The sequence below is a fragment of the Dendronephthya gigantea genome, unplaced genomic scaffold (assembly GCF_004324835.1).
Source record: "Dendronephthya gigantea isolate DGI-Jeju-01 unplaced genomic scaffold, DenGig_1.0 000083F, whole genome shotgun sequence".
Taxonomy (NCBI): Eukaryota; Metazoa; Cnidaria; class Anthozoa; order Malacalcyonacea; family Nephtheidae; genus Dendronephthya; species Dendronephthya gigantea.
The window spans coordinates 646,249-663,996 of NW_021163093.1; the positions used below are offsets into that span (position 1 = coordinate 646,249).

The 17,748-nt window shown below is 34.5% G+C and overlaps 1 protein-coding gene across 3 annotated transcripts; it reads left to right on the forward strand.

Moving 5' to 3' along the window:
- Positions 1-694: 694 nt before the first annotated feature.
- Positions 695-16,203, forward strand: LOC114533038 (adhesion G protein-coupled receptor E2-like). Of its 3 annotated transcripts, none has more exons than XM_028554616.1 (21): positions 695-863; positions 5,532-5,921; positions 6,630-6,752; positions 7,305-7,427; positions 8,795-8,917; positions 9,165-9,287; positions 9,574-9,696; positions 9,996-10,118; positions 10,337-10,459; positions 10,688-10,810; positions 11,115-11,237; positions 11,451-11,485; positions 11,788-12,054; positions 12,409-12,813; positions 13,077-13,229; positions 13,315-13,539; positions 13,670-13,832; positions 14,002-14,138; positions 14,254-14,523; positions 14,859-14,937; positions 15,398-16,203. In XM_028554616.1, the coding sequence occupies exons 1-21, from the start codon at positions 776-778 to the stop codon at positions 15,637-15,639; spliced, it is 3,561 nt and encodes a 1,186-aa protein (XP_028410417.1). In that variant the 5' UTR covers positions 695-775; the 3' UTR covers positions 15,640-16,203. The 3 variants fall into 3 exon arrangements, with proteins under 3 accessions (XP_028410417.1, XP_028410418.1, XP_028410419.1); XM_028554617.1 differs by having other exon boundaries at positions 15,401-16,203; XM_028554618.1 differs by lacking the exons at positions 9,574-9,696; positions 9,996-10,118.
- The last annotated feature ends 1,545 nt before the right edge of the window (positions 16,204-17,748 follow it).

The following is a 17,748-nucleotide window of genomic DNA, read 5'->3' on the forward strand; positions in this document are numbered from 1 at the left end:
TATTTATGCCTATAACACTTGCTCGACACTTAATACTTGGTGATGTCAAACAAAGGTGTACCGCATTATCTTGATTCTGAGGCTTGGGCCAAGATAAATTCGCTTGGAACATTTGTGATTGTGATAGACAGAAAATTTTTAAATGTTTATACAGATATTTACCAAAAGGTGAATATTTTAAGAGAACTGAACAAATATGCAGCTGAAATTTGAAGCGACTAAAAGCTACACGAAGACCCCGCCTAGCTAGACCCTTCACATTATACATGACGTTCAAAATGAGAGGAACGAAGGCCGAAGCTTGTCTTAATGCAAGTAGCAACACTTAATGGGAAACGGAACAATGATATTTTCTAGTAACAATCCCTATAATTTGCATTGCTAATATGACTTACAGGATAGACTGATAGAATATTACCAAGTTTATCAACGTATCCTTCAAAATTCACAATTATCTGCACTTTTTTTTCGCCGTTAATATCGCTCATCTGAAATTGTCTTTTTTAATTCTGTAGGTATATATCAATTAAATTATAGTTTCATCGTGAACTTGGCCGGTATAATTTTATATGAACAAAGGCATTAAATGTCTGTCAATACTACTTAGCGAAGCGTAACTGTGTACTTTGGTTACAAGATATAAATTATGCAACTTTTTGAAGTTTACCATTCTTTGAAAATGATTGGTTTTCGACATGCTATTATCTTGTATATAGAATGAATTAGTCCAGCCATTATATTCCGGCTAACGTTAACTCGAACATCTGTTGAAGATATGCATCACACAAAGATGATTGCGCTAAAGCGGTTACTTCTTAGTTTTGGCGTCCTATTGTATGCCGCTTACACGGTAAACACACAAGGTAAGCTTAATTTAATGCAGTCAGCCAACATGACTTCTAGTCTCGTTTTTATCGCTGCTTTGAAACCGTTCTTCCATGTGTATTTTTGATTCATATATGCTTCAGTTAAATGTGAAATAATAAACAAAACTGTTAATTACGCGTTCTGCTATTTTATTGGTATATAGCTATATGTCCAGTTTCTTTAGAATATATGCATGGCAAAGAAACCCTTTCACAAAATCTAAAGTTTGAAATTATTATATACCTTCATATGCACCTATGCGAACAAGCGGGTGAACTCAATCTGCGATCAGGGTGTTTAATTTAAGACTGTAGCGACAATTCAGATCATATAGGCTAAAAAAGGCTATATGCATGGAGCCATACACTGGCATAATTCTCTAAAGCAGGTTTTAGCAATCGTACGTCCAATGTTAGGTGATATTGATGTTCCATTTACGTTATGAAAAATCTCTCATGTTGCAGCTGTGCTTTGTCCTTGATATCGTCAAGAAGCCATAAAATCGCCTCATTCGAAGGTGTTATTAGAGCGAGAGAGTTTAAACGTCGCGATATACTTAGAGATCTTACGTCATTCATATTCGTCTCGTATAGACCTACTTGGTGTAGTTTTTAATTTGTTTTGCCAGCGGGTCTCGATTTGTCATGATCTCAACGACTCTTTTATAAAAAAGGTTGCTGTTCTTGCGAACGTCGTGTGAACATAGAATACAATAGCTATATAATGCCGGGCATCAATTAAAGTAGGGATTATTTTAACTCGAATTTAGGTCACATTGTCATGAGATATATGCAGCTGTTTATCGCGAAATCTAAGACTTAGTATTTTTTTGCGCGTTTAATGATGAAGCGCGGTGCTATGAACTTTACTTTTTTTTTAATTATAATACGGTTCCGTTTCAATTTATCGTTCTGAGCCAGATCACGCGGCACAGATGGAAAGTCGCCAAATATGCATGTGCATGTATATATATAAATATGTCAACTTCTGTAATAAATTGGTGTTTGGCATTTCTTGTTTGCATGCATTTATGCATCTGTTTTCTCGCAAAAACACTAATCAAAACGCTCCAATCTCGAAATCGTTACAATGTGCAGTATTATTACTGTGTGGGGCCTATAGTTTTTATTAATAATTGCATCTTGCATACGATCAACAGCAATCCGGCGATATGAGTGAAGTATATAAGTCTAATATCAAGGCGCTTATATAATATATATAAATATATATAAGCGCCCTGTCTAATATTAACAATTTTTAAGTCTATAATTTTAATGCATAAAAGACAACTTTAAAAGCGCAAGCTCTAAAAGTCCACGGACAGCCATAATGCTAATTTGGGATTTATAATTAAAAGCGGTTTTGTTTGTATACGCGGCTAAAAAGACGTCTTGATGTAATATGTGAGTAATTTACGTGCAGAAGAGCACGTCTGAAACAACTTTGTCGTGTATAAATTATCAATGTATGCAACGTGCACTAAAATTAAGCTTTTATTTGTGAATGTTTAAATTCATATTAATATTCCAAATTTTACTGTACTTAATTGCTACTCTATAAGACGTTGTAACCAATCTATTATATATAGCCTTATAGAAAAGCCAACTATGAAATACTCTAGGAATTTTGCCTTGGATTAAAATTTAATCATTACATTTCACAAATCAGATATGTCATGACAATTACATGAATTGTTTGATGTAAATGTACAGTGCAAATGGCTTCCTTTAATCATGGGTCACGTAGGCAGTGTTAGCCCCATTGTCAGTCGAGTTGACACGGTGACAGTTTAAAGCTTTTATGTATATTATATTCCTTTAGTGTGTAATGTTCATATATAAGACGACGTTGAAAGCGGAAGTTCCAAAAATGCATTAAACAAAAGTTATCGAGCGCTACTTTTGGCTAATATTTTATGCTGCGGGCAAAGATAGAATGTTTCCCAGATTAAAATTTATAAGAAATAATTAAACTCTTATTCTTCCCAAACTCCCTGGCGAATAAGTGCATTACATGGGGCGGGTGAATAAGTGCATTATTATGGCTTGCGTAAAACGTCTTAAAACCAATATTATGCAAATTTGACTTTGTAAACTGCGGTATTCCCACAGCCCGTTATTAAGGTAAGCATGCATACTTTAACTAGAGCCGAAACAAATCATATTTGCCTTAAGTGCTGGCATAGATTTGATGCTATGTGTTAAACTGATCGTTCTTTAAATGCTTTACGTACATTCGTAATATTTGTACAAATCATCGCTATTTCATAATTTTCTCATAGCGTATATAAGTTGTAATAATTTATATAGCTGAGACTTTGGCAGAGAGAAATGTTAAAATTTGAATGCCTACATGCATGCATTTGTATCCTGCATGGGCTCAACCTTGGTGGTTCGACTCAATTGCGGTGTCCTTTTTTGAAAAATAATTAAAATCTTCCAGTTCTCGATAAATAATTTGATGTAAAAAAACAGCTTGTATATTTATAGACAGTAAAACGTATTGTTTATGCAGCGAAATACATGTATACATGCAGCTAACTCAATAAAGGTTGCCCTTAATTGCGGGAACCACTGAGCATTTTCATAAAATACACAACAATAGTAACTCCGAATAAAGCAAGCATTTTCATTCAACGTTTCGACTTTATTTAGTCATCATCATTCATCAGGAATGATTAATTTACATGTATAATATGGATACAACGCATGCACATGTAAATTAATCATTCCTGATGATGACTAAATAAAGTCGAAACGTTGAATGAAAATGCTTGCTTTATTCGGAGTTACTATTGTTACCTTTAAATAGTTGAACGTTACCTACTGAGCCCAACTGAGCGCGCTAGGAATGATGAGTTACAGTTTATTTATACTCCTTAACTTGCAAATCTCGTAAATTGTGAGAACACGTAAGGCTCATGATAGAAAATCTGCTTAACAAGTTTAGGGTAGAAAATTTTCTGACTTGTAAGTAATTAATTGTTGTAAAATGTCTATTGAGTTAGCTGTATTCGTTGAAAATCAATTATGCAAGGTCAAATTACGTTTGCTAGTTAATAATGAAAAAAATATTCGAAGGCAAATATTATTCAAAATGAAATGAAAAAGTAATTATTACAAACCGCAAGAACCATGAAAGTAAATATTAATTTACATAATAGAAAATATTATTATAATTTCAGTCACACGTAAAACATTAATAACTTTTCTTGTACACGCCTGTCAAAAGAGATAAGGTAAATTATTTTAGGTGTAAGCGTGAGTTGTATTCTATTGAGGCAGTCTAGTCAGAGTATATGACTCACTAAAAATGCCGTTGGTAATAATAAGTGACGTGTCATCGTTTATGGAAAAGACGAAAATCTATATGTTAATTTTTTAAACGTTGTCGACATGTGCACGTTTCAAGTCTGTGCTGTCACTCACTTCACGCGCATGAGTAATTACAACCTTACGTCTTCACTAAAACTTTACTCAGTAAAAAACGAGCATGTGATAATTCTCGACATAAAATATGTTTAACTGTGGAGAAATAATCGCCTATAGCATTTCCAAACTAGTTGAAACTGTTCGATTGTCAATACGCCCATCTTGATGTCAATATATGCCCATCTTTTTTCTAGAGAGCTTGTAGCAGTTGACCAAATATATTTTCAATATTTGTTTGGTCTAATATTTGGTCTTCAGGAGCTTCCCGATTTAATCACCGGAAGAAAAAATTGATGATTGAAAAAAGCGAAAAAAAATTTAATTTATTATGGGTTTCATTTATTGTGTCTCCGATAAGCAGAGTATGAGCTGGAGGATTAGAAACGTCAATAAAATTTTTTGATTGATTCATTGATTGTCAAGTTTGATTGATGCGCGTCATTTCATAATTTTACTTCAATATATATAGCTACAAGTCTACAATAAAATTATTCGTATGTGCTTTATCAATCCAGAATGCAGTAGTCGTTTTCAGTTAATTCGGGGCTTTAGTTACACGATGAAATTACTTAAGCAGTTGCGCTTATTGGAAGAATTCATTCGAAGTACAAGTTGCTTGCGCAAGCCGATGAACTGAAAAGCACACGAACTATTGTTTGCAATTGCCGCCGTCGAAAGTGACGAGCACCTACTACTACACATAAAAAAATTGCTTCAAACTAATATAAAGGTGAAAAAAGGTACAAGCCAATATAAAAACAAGCTCGTCCATGTATTGCACGCTGATATCTGCATTGGAATTAGGGCTGTTTTCCACTGTTGCCTTTTTGTAGGTACAAACACGCACGTAAAAATTTAATATAATTTAAACGTTATATATTATCAGAAGGTTATTGATTGAAAAGATTGGTTTTTGCCGTGTGCAAGCTTCAAATCTTTGTGAAGACATATTTTTTGAGTATTTATAAATATTTTTTCTCACTAAGTTTGAAGCCTAAGAATTGAAAATTGCGGCAAGTCTTGCCAATTTCCGCGGTGTCTCCGCATCCTAATTTCATCCCAACCAATGAATCGTCTGTTAAATTGGGTTTGTAAATTGGTTAGGATTAGAGCGAAAAAGCTTTAATGTTCACTTTATATGTGTTCATCTTATTAAATTACTTAGTGGCTTAAGGTCCTTAAGAATACTATACCATGCAGAAAAGATCTTTTAATACTTTTGTTTCATGACAGATTTTAATTGTCTCGGAAATTGGAAGGGATTTGATAACGCGTGTTACTATATGAGCTTCGAGAAGAAGAATTGGCAGGAAGCCAGTACTGATTGCGAGGATAAAGGGGGAAAGCTTGCTCATATTAGCGGGGATGACGTTAACAATTTTATAATGAAAACATACAGAAGCCAACTAAAAAAACAAAATCTCTGGATTGGTGTGAGAAGATGCTCTGTCATAGCGACGAAATGGTGCTACAGTAATGGAAGAAGCGTAGTGTATACAAATTGGCGCCAAGGTGAACCGAGTGATTCCGGTGGGGTGGAAGATTGCGTTGAAATGTATATTGGAGGAACCTGGAATAACAATAGATGCAGGGAATCTAAGCCTTATGTCTGCCAAATGATAGGTATGTTATTCTCTCAAACACACGGTAAATTAGTGTTATAAAAAAAAGCAAAAAAGGAAATAAGTTTGGTGGGCTTGTAAGAAGACAAGCATTGAAAAATAGGACCCTCACTGGCAAAAAAACGTATAGGTACAACTGCATGCATAAACATGTATTTCAATAAAAAATAGGAGAGTTAGTTACCAGGATTGTTTTGTCAAGATTTTAACAACAGGGACCGCTAGCCGAAGGCTTGTATTAAGATTTACGCTTTTAGACAAATACAATAGGAACAGTGCTATATGATCTTAAAATCATATATTTGCTTACTTAAATAAAAACGAAAAAAGTTTTAAACATAATTCAATGTTGAAGCCTAATGAAAGGGTGCGGAGTCTTCCATAGCGAAAAAAGAGTTTTAATTTGGGAATTTCCACCTCTGATAATTACCCGAGGCGGCAAAAAACTATAACGTTTCTGCGACTATTCGCTTTTTAATCGCAATCAAGGGGTAGGAGCCAATGATAATGATTTATTGGAAGATTATATACTGAAGTGGTGCAGGAGGGGTTAAGACACAATAGAATATATATCATTAATATATCTAGTCAAATGGATCAGGGCCCACGGACTTTGGCAAAAAAATTTAAATCAAATTTTTTTAAATGTAAGCTAAGATGAATATATTTCGAGAACATACTGACTTTCTTTTTTTTATTGCTACGTCAGATCTTGATGAATGTGCATTAGGAACTCACAAGTGCTCTTCACAAGGAACATGCAACAATACCTTTGGATCTTACAATTGTGTTTGTAATGCGGGCTTTACAGGAAATGGAACCGTCTGTACAGGTAGCTATAAAGGCCTGTTTAGACTACACGTAGAGTTGTATACAATTATCATTCTGACGAGTGCAAAAGAGGGGCTTTGCCACAATCTCTATTCAAATTGTTCAGGGGGAATTTGAAATGTCACGTTTGTATACGTGTGTTCATACGTTCGCATACGCCAGGATACGAATTGTATACGACAAATCGCATAGTGTAATTATAATGGCCTTATTATTAATGAGGTAGCTATAGAGATAGCTATAATGTGATAAATTTATGTCCTTTATACAAAATCACCTGACGTGAAGGATTGGAGCGGGACCTGGAGCGGAATCTATTAGCGAAGTAAATATTTTCTAAAAGCAATATTAATTTTTTGAGTGCAATTCTAAGAATGGCTTACTTTTTAGACGATAAGTTTATAGGTCATCCTGTGTAGCTATTTGCAAATGCACGCATAGATATTAGAAGCTTTTCATTACGAATTAACACTCGATAATACTAACTAAAAATTTTCCAGTAAGTGGATTTCCTTCTTCATTCTATTGCATCCCTTTTTCCTTCTGTTTAAAGATAAGGATGAATGCTCCTCAAACCTTCATAACTGTCATATCCGGGCAAGTTGTTCTAACACAAAAGGATCATTTAACTGTACTTGCAAAAGTGGTTATTCTGGAAATGGTACTTTTTGTAATGGTAGGTTCATACGTGCTATTTGGCGCGATTATAAAAGATGGAAAATTGTTGCAAATTTTCCATCAAATCAGACACACGCGATTACAAAAGATGGAAAATTGCCGCAAATAATATTGTGCGATTTCGTCAGTGACGTACCATGGATAGCCGCTCTAATCCAAGACAGCAGAAAAATCGAATGCGTTCAAACAACGGTGTTCCAGAAAGGAAATATATAGAGATTAATAATAAATAAATATGGATGAACTAAGCTGACGTAAATACCGGTGTCGTAGCCTGCCTGACGATTTAGTCATGCTTTACGTCATTAGCCTTATTCATTTCTTTAGAAATTCATTGTTTTCACAGTCAATGAACACCAAAATATTAGCATAGCATGAATAAATTGTCGGGCTGGCTACGCCACTGGTCTTGTTGCGGAATTCAACTGTGGATTGATAGGCCGTGGTTTCTTTCAAACTAAAATTGCTGAAAAAATTAACAAATTTTGTATAGAAGATTAGAAGTGTTATGATTCGTTAGTTGGATAGTTCGTCCCTTTTATAGAGAGGTTTTTGGCGAAGTGCAATTTCGCAGTGCCGAAAGTTCAATAACACTCATGTGTGTAATAATATACACTTAATGTATGCTCCCGAGAGAAATAGTGAGTTTTGTTTTCCCAAGAGTCTGAATGTTTCCCGAGACGAAGTCGAGGTAAACATTGAGACTCGAGGGAAAACAAGACTCACTATTTCCCGAGGTAGTGTACATTAAGTGTTTTGTTATATAGGAAAAAAACAATTAAAAAAGAAACCCACTTCACTTTGTTATGGCAAGAAGCGGGCAACAATTTTTTACTTGTTTCCCTGGCGGGAAACATTGCATTTATTTAAAGTCATGTGACTCGAATGAACCAATCACATTTAAAATACACAGAACCTATGTAACAATAAGAACTTACTGACTGAGAGTGAGGTCTGTACGGTAGAATATCAAACCGAAGTCGTGCCGTATTGACCGAGCGATAGCGAGGTCAATACGGCACGACCGAGGTTTGATATTTTACCGTACAGACCGAACAATCGAAGTCAGTAAGTTATTTATTATATGACTTAATTTGGGAAAACCATAAACACGAATAATAATTCATTTCCATTACATCCGGTCAATAAAAATTGAGCGTATTGCCCGTGGGCAATATGGGAAAATCCCGCCTCGTCAGCAGCCAATCAAATTGCAGGATTTACAAAAACAAACACTAATCATGTAATGAAATAATTTATTTCATAGCTTTTTAAGTCTAGTCGAACCAATCGGGAAAGATACCAAAAAGCAAAATGATCATAAATTAACTATTCGTGATACCATAATGTGTAATGATTTTTTAGACGTAAATGAATGCTCAACGAAACTGCATAACTGTCATAGTCAGGCTAAATGTACAGACACGAAAGGATCTTTTAAATGTACTTGCAAGAGAGGTTACTCTGGAGATGGCACATTTTGTTTTGGTGAGAAGTTTTCACTGCATACACTTTCATACAAGTTAAATTCTTTGTGATATAAAAGTTTAGCACTTTAGCTGTATGCAATTCAGGTTAAATTTCGTTGCAAAACTTTATTATATGTAAACTTTATTGCTTATGATACTATTCACTTCATAATCTGTGACCATTAAATGCTTGCTCAAGTGATTATATCTCTGTTTCAAACCTGTTTGCAACGTCTTGCATTTTGAAATTCTAAAATGTTTTTCAGATATCGATGAATGCTTTACAAATGTACACAATTGTCATAATCACGCTAATTGTATAAACACAGAAGGATCTTTTAACTGTACTTGCAAAAATGGTCACTCTGGAAACGGTACTTTTTGCTTTGGTGAGCACTTCCGTTGTTAGCATGATTACCTTTGAACTAGTTTGTGCATTATCAATTCAACAATTAATCAATCAATTGTTGCAATTATGTAAATGATTTTCGAGAATTTGATGATCAACACACTCTTTTTACAAAGCCAATAGTAGAAAATTATCACAGATGGGTTTTTATTTGCACCGTGATTGTTGGTATTTTTTTAAACGCTGTATTTTTTAGAATAGTTACATCACTTACATGTTGTGTTGTGATTAATGCTTCTTCTATCCCAGCTAGTGTGTTTTTTTAGACAATGACGAGTGCTCCACAAACTCACACAATTGTCATAATTATGCGAGCTGCATAAACACGGAAGGATCTTTCAACTGTCTTTGCAAAACTGGGTACTCTGGAAATGGTACATCATGTTCTGGTGAGGAACGATTACATGATTGAGTATGACTATATTAATTGAATAGATTTTCAGTGATACTTTTAGTAAAAGATAAGTTCTTTGTGATATAGCTATGAAATTATAATGCATAGCTGTGTAATTCAGGTTGAATTTTGTTGCAAACTTTGGAGTTTTTAACTATGATTGTATTGACTTATTCATAATCTATGATCTTTAATGTTTGCTCGCGTGATTATATCTTTGTTTCAAACCCTTTTACATTGCCTTGCATTTTTTAAACTCCAATAAAATAAAATAAAATTCTGAAATTTTTTTAGATGTCGATGAATGCTCTACAAATGTACACAATTGTCATCATAACGCTAATTGTATAAACACAGAAGGATCTTTCAACTGTACTTGCAAAAATGGTTACTCTGGAAACGGTACTTTTTGCTTTGGTGAGAATTAATTTTGTATACTAATAATGTAAATGTATTTTTATAGAATTGACCGATGAACAACAAACATAGACTATTGTTACAACATAATGTATAAAGGTCAATCGTAGAAAGTTACTACAGAAGGCTTTTTTAACTATGCGGCGTTAACGATGTAATTCAGTGAGGAATATATCATATTATTTCCATCCCAGTCAGTGTGTTAAAAATTTTTTCAGACAATAACGAATGCTCCACAAACTCACACAATTGTCATAATAATGCGAATTGCATAAACACGAAAGGATCTTTCAACTGTCGTTGCAAAAATGGTTACTCTGGAAATGGTACATCATGTTTTGGTGAGAACAACTTTCGTTTGCTTGATTTCACAATCTAGTTGTTAAAAAAAAATATACTTTAAAAATTATATACGTTATCATATATAGTTTGGAGGGGTTCTTATAATAGGTAGGAGATAATAATAAAATCAAAAGTTCCCTTTTAGACTCAGAATTTCGTGATTCAGGGGAAGGAGAATAATTATTATATTTTTATTTCAGCTAAATATGCAACAAATATTTTTATAGATGTTGATGAATGCTCTACAAAAGTAAACAATTGTCACAATCAAGCAAAGTGTACGAACACAGATGGTTCTTTTAAGTGTATTTGTATTGAAGGTTATTCAGGAAATGGTGCATCTTGTTTTGGTGAGTGATGGGATCTCAAATGGTTCCTTTATTATTCGCAAATTAATATATTATATAAGGCTTGATTAGTCTCTCTTATAACTATAAGTTTTTATAAATAAGGTATTACAATTTCATCTCAACTCATTTCGCAATTACTCTTTTAATTTCGCTAAATTGTTAATTGTGAAATTTTTTTAATTTTTTAATTTCCACAACTTTATTGGATAAGAATACCCAAGCGGCAGCAACCCATGCGAGACAGCTCTCCCGTAATTATCAGCTATAGTATTACACACACAAACTTTAACTTATTGTTGTTCAGACCTAGATGAATGCTCTAAAAATCTGCATAATTGTCATAATCATGCTGATTGTGTAAATACAAAAGGATCATTTAGCTGTATCTGTCAAAGAGGTTATTCTGGAAATGGCACTATTTGTATTGGTAAGTCTATTGGTTGAGCTTGTTTTCAATTTTGAGAGAATAAATAAATTGGTTAAACTTGACAGTTATCATTTGCAAAGAAATGCAAGTATTTCGCGAGAGATTAATTTCTTTTGGATTTTCCCACCAAATTGATAATTTCTCCTTTCATTTCTAATAATTCCAAACAGTTCTATTCTCTAATTGTTCCCTTAAAATCTCTTCTTTTTAAAGAATCTGGTTTAACGATTGCTGAGCTGAACAATCAGGCAAGATAATTTTTTTTTCTTTACATCGTTAAATGATAGATAAAATTTTCTCTATCGCCAAGTCATTAGTATAATGATTTAAAACATGAAAAATGAGCATAAAATTCTCTAACTTGCTCACGGTCAGTCACATCAACTCTTCTAATGAAGGGCCTCAATTGTTATGCAACATTTGTTACGAAAAAGACGCACTGCGCTGTTCCTTGGTAATTATTACAAATGGGTCTACTAAACCATTTAAAATTTAAAATTTACAGTAATGGATATTATTTACTTAATTACTATGCATTATTCAATCTCAGGCTGATGAACTCAATAATAAAAACAGGTCAACGTGGAAACTAGCAGCGGAAAAGATCATAAACGACCTTTTCTACCTGACAGATCTAGACATAAACCATGGCAAAGGAAATGGAACGGAAAAGAAAAGTGCTGCGATCCTCACTGATACTGTCAGAATACTTCAAAAGATCGTTGATTTAAATATTTCTGATAGCAGTCTTGATTTATTAGGCCCAGCAAGCAACATATTGGATCGTAGATATACAGAAACCTGGGAAACAACAACGGTGAGAGACCTAAATATTAGGTATCCATAATAAAGTCACTCATTATTCTTCTTTTTAGTACAGAGTTCAGATGTTATGTTGGGATCAATTCTTTCAAAAACTGCTGTTAGTAATAAATGTCTCATCTGTATTTCAACATTTGAAAAATAAAGTGGCCATATAGTATGTTTCAGCATTCACAAGAAATGTCAAAAGAAGTTTTTGCGATTTAAGTCTCGATAAGCCTCTTCTGATTGTTTCTCAGGCATATTCCAACTACTTCCTGCCACTTAGTGTCATGGCAATCTTAAACAAACTGTATTTCCAATTCCCTCTTGCCTATTTTTATAAAGTGAGCTGCTTTCTTTAATCTAGGAGGGGGGAGTTATACGTGATCTGGCAATAACCTTGGAAAAATACGGATTACAACATGCAAATAGCCTGAGAAATAGCACAACCAATTCATCCGTCTTCCAAAACCATTCCAACATACAACTACGCGTCTTGTACATAAAGCCAGCTGGAAAATTATCAAGAAAGGAGAGAATTTTTAATTTTTCAAAAGCATCGTTCAAACTTTCGAATGATGAATTATCCAATGAAACTGATACTGTTGTTGCTGTTCTGTGGTATAAGACATTGCACTCTTTCTTAACAAAAAGCTTTTATGGTGATATCCAGGAAGAACTAAAAAGCGAAATTATCAGTGTAAATGTGCGACCTGAGCCAAAGATGCCTTTTGAGAAGCCTGTTCGTATCAGCTGGGATAAAGATGAAGTGGTAATGAATGCCTCCTAATTTCTTTCTTCAAATAAAACATGGCGAATTCTTTATATTGCAAGGGAAAAACAGCGATATCATGGTATTACTATTTTCAGTTACCTGCAAACAATTGTAGAGCCTGGGCATGCGCAAGTGGCTGAAAACAATACTCTACACATCTATGTATCTATGTTATATTAAGGTGGCACCCAAAAATTTTAGAAATATGCTGTTCTTTGCCGAAGCATTCAAAACAGTTTGTGCATGATTTTACTTTTTAGAACCAATCTGAAACTTGTGTGTACTGGAAGCCAGAATTGAGCGAAAACAGATGGAAGAGTGACGGATGTAAAAGAGTCCCAGACAGTAAAAGCTTGGCATGTGAATGTTACCATCTCACCGCTTTCGCGTCCATGGATATTTCGAGAAAAATGGTAATTAAGAGTTAATAAGCCGTTAATTTTCTTGATTATACACCAGTACCAGATTTATAGTATGGTTTTGCCGTGTTTCTTTAAGATAAGCGGTAGCGAGAAGAGAGCTTTGGAACTAATATCCACGATTGGCTGTTCTTTGTCTCTCTTTGGAGTAACTGTGACCATTCTCGCTCATGCATTCATGTGGAAAGTCATACACAGAAATGTTAGAAGTAAAGTACCTTCCCAAGTGCTTATGAATCTCTGTGTTGTGATCGGAATAACAGACATTCTGGCTATCATGGCTGGACCAGCACATGATTATGAAGTAAAGCTAAATAAGGATAAATTTACCTATATATTTTCACAACAATTTGTAATTTTTTATGTTTTTTTGCTGTTCCGCGGCAAATATCTATAATATTAAGTCAACTAATTATCCCCTATCCTTTCTCTAGCGCTTTTGTATTGCCGTTTCTATATTGTTATATTTCTTCGTACTTTCCCTTTTTGGATGGATGTTATGTGAAGGGATTGTCATGTACTTCCAACTCGTGAATGTCTTCACAGGTTTGGGTATGGGAGGAAAACACATGAGAGCATTTTATGCAATTGGTTGGGGTAAGAATAGCATTTAATTTGGCAATGTCACGCACGGGGTGGCTTGGAACGGTATTGAATTAAAATACCTGCTAAAACATGCTGATTTTTTGTCTAAAATCTGAAATAATACAATGATCAACACTCTCCCCTTTTTTTTTCATCTCAAAGTTGTTGATTTCTCGTCCAGGTCTCCCAATTATTGTGATGTCGGTTCTACTTGGTACAAATGATCGCGAGGATTTCAGAACCAAACATGCATGTTGGTGTCGTGGTGGTGGTGCACTGTTCTGGACTTTTGTTGCTACCATAGTACTAATTTTATCGGTAGGATTCCCTTTAAAGTTATCACACAGAAAGTATAATTGAAACTAGAGACACAAACATGTTTCCTATCAACCACCTGCAGAGTTTGACAGTGTCAACTATATTTGTCATTCAGATCAACTTGGTTATTTTTATTCTGGCCTTACGAAATGCCTTAGCATCCAGCGAAATAGGCACCACAAATACAGAAGCTGTTAGCAAGTTGAAAAGAGTAAAAGTTGGTTTAAAAGGTTCAGCAATACTGCTGCCTCTGCTTGGACTCACGTGGGTTTTTGGTTTACTGGTTTTCAATCGAGACACAATTGCCTTTAAATATTTATTTGCAATATTCAATTCTCTGCAAGGATTCGTGATATTTGTTTTTCATGTGTTGCTTAACAGCAAGGTAAGTGTAAATTATGAATCCTTGTATAATCTTTTCCAATCTTTAAAGTAATTTCCAGTAATAGCCTATAGTGACTTTATGTCATTAACTGATAACCAAGAAATTATTTCAAAAAAGAAACGGTCTATTAAAAAAATATATTTTTTCGCAGTTACGGCCAAACTATTTCCTTAAGCGATTTTACGCCAGTGAAAAAGCGTCTTTATTTACAAATTAGCCAATGATGTCTCCACACGCAAAACCCACGCGACACGTGAGAAAACCACTGACACCGCCCAAGGCTGGGATTGCTACAATGCTAAAAATATATAAACGAATATTATCATTGCCTTAAGGTTCACGAAGCAATTAGAACGGAAAAGAAGGCAGCTAAACTTCCTCACACAACTTATGCTTTCATAAAAAGCAGTACTTGTAAGTATGAATGCATCAAATGTTAGTAGCAATATCAGTCTGCGATAAATAACGTTGTAGGCAATGGTTATTTAACATTTATATAAAGTTGTTATGAACCAGTTAAACAGTTGATAATGTTTAATACCGTTCTCACGAAGGCACGTACTGCAATATTTTATGCCAAAATGTTTAAAAAACATGAAGCAATGTATGAGCCGTAAGGAGCTTTTTTGTCATAACTGGCTAACTGTTCTATATCACCAATGATACCTACCCTACCCATAAATCAGTGGAGGAATTAGCGTTGGTCAAAATGGGTTCATGACGCATTTAGAAACACCAACCATTTAAAAAGCCTGTAAAATAATTCTATTGGCAGCGATATTCTTTTGAATTAAAAATTCAAATCAAATAGCATCGTAACTTTGGCGATTTTTAATTTGAAGTTATCGAAATAAAATTCACACTGCCTTTTTAGTAGATGATACTGCTACAGGAAGCACTAGTGATTACAGCAACGCTGGCGAAAACGGAAATCTTTCTACAAGTACACGCCCAATTTTTCCGAAGAAAATTTTCAAGAGCAACCCATTTGCTGTGAGGAAAAAATATACGATACAGAAACCGGATCAAGGCGGCTTAACAGAAGACAGAAATGAATACATTGGACAGTATACTAAAGGAAACCCTCTGGAGAAAATTCAATTAGCTAAATTATAATAGGAATATCAGCAGGTTTCTCGATAGAGACCGAGGACAGAAACACAACGGCGGTGCATACAATGCAGAATTGAACACATGTAACAATGACCCGCGAGTTTTGAATGTCATATGGATGCATTGTTATTAAGGTGTTCTAAATTGGAAATAGAGCCTTTTTAAACTGGATATAAGGCCGTGTAATCTACTCAAGTGGAAACAAGGATTGTTCTCTAGTTATATTTGTTCGTTTAGGGTTCACTGTTATCGCGACAGCTGCTACGAATCGCTTCGAACATTTCGTGGTAGAATAACTTAAACGGAGTAATTTCAAATTAAAAATACCTTAAGGAGGTACACTACAAAAATTCTTTTCTCTCTATGTTACTAGTCAAGTTGAATGAAAAAAAGGAGTGGTATGAACGTGTAGTTACTATACTTACAAACACATGCAAGGCACATCCAAATGTGGAAAATGGCAGATTTCTTTAAAAAAGATAATTAACCAAATTTTAACACTGCAATGATGTACGGTGCTTTTATTTAGCTGTGAATGTGTTTGCCTAGAAGTTGAGCTAGAAAATTGGTGCGATAATAAATCTATAATCAAACTATAAATCGTAGTTTTGTTGTAATTTATATTTCCTTAATAACAACGCTATTGGCTATTCGTTTTTTTAAAGAAAAAATTTACATAAAAATCTTTCAATATGATTCAAGTTCGAGATGTAGCAATTCTGACTTACCCTGGATCCGCTTTTGCTCACGGACACAAGCAATACATATGATAAGCAGGAATTTACTGCGCCTGCACATGCCTGAGTGCACTTGCATAGTCTGTTGTAATATAATTATCAACTCTCCACCAATTCCCCCGACCCTCGATTATTAGAAAAAAAGCGTTTTTCTTTGACACCATTTTCTGCGGGCAAACTGACAGCGTTTTTATGGGTATTCAATTAAAATATTTTGACAATTGCCTTTGTGTTAGGGTGGGTTTCCACTTGCAGAGAAATAGTTCGCTAGCGAAAAATTTGCATATTTTCTTTCGAATTTTGACAGAATAAATAAATGATAGTTCAGCTAGGTTGATCAACTGTCTTCATTTCAAATAAGAATAAGCAAAATTTTGCTGACGAACTAATAATTCTCGGCAAATATAAATCCAAGCTAAGGGATACGTTTCGTAAAGTTGAAAAGAGTTGCAGAGCTTATGTATATAATTATCCCCCAGTAGGTGCTTCAGGCGATCGAACGAACTGATTCCGCCTGAGTTTTTAATTACGGCTGGGTATATGAATTACGCCCAAAATATATGTTAATTGCTTTTAAAAGCAAATAGATTTTACACGCATGTATTTCTGGTGCTACTATTATTATGTTTACAAAGTTGCCGAACTTTCTCGCGTTCAAGTATCACACAAATTTGGGCTGCCTAAAAATGTAGTTAGCTTTTGGAGCAGGTGTTTTCTTGGCTATACCAGCCGCTATGCAAATACGAGTGAAACTTCACAACAGTCAGGTGGTTGCTCCTTTGAGCAATTTGAAGATATAATCGATACTGTAAAAAAGACGAAAGGTTTCTTACATTAAGTGCACCTCGAGCTCGTGAAATTGTATTGGAAATTGAATTTACGAATATGTTGGAACCAAAAGTCACCGGGTTTATTCTCGTTCTGATCACATATGCCGCTTGTAGCGAAACAGCAAAAAGTAGGCTACCAGTGTGACATGCATAGGTCATCTCTGCATGAATGAACGCGATGCTTATTAGGCAAATAAATGAATATAAATAAAAATCACCTGTGTTATGAAAATGGCTAAATTTATACCAGTTAATTTTTCTATATCACTTATATGTTTGTATGGGTATTCTACAACTTAAAATACATTAAAGATGCCCTGCGGAGAAGGCTATGGGTATTTTCCTATTTATAAACAAATGCGAGGATAAAGGAAATTATCAGGCGTCTGGAAATTACCGGTTTAACTCACCATTTTAATTTCAAGAACCTTAATATTTCGCCTCTTCGAACCCCCTCTCTTTTTCATCTCCTTTTCCTTTATATCGAGAAATAGTTTCGATTCTCCGTCCCGTCCGCTGGGTAATAATATCTAGTTGTACAAAAG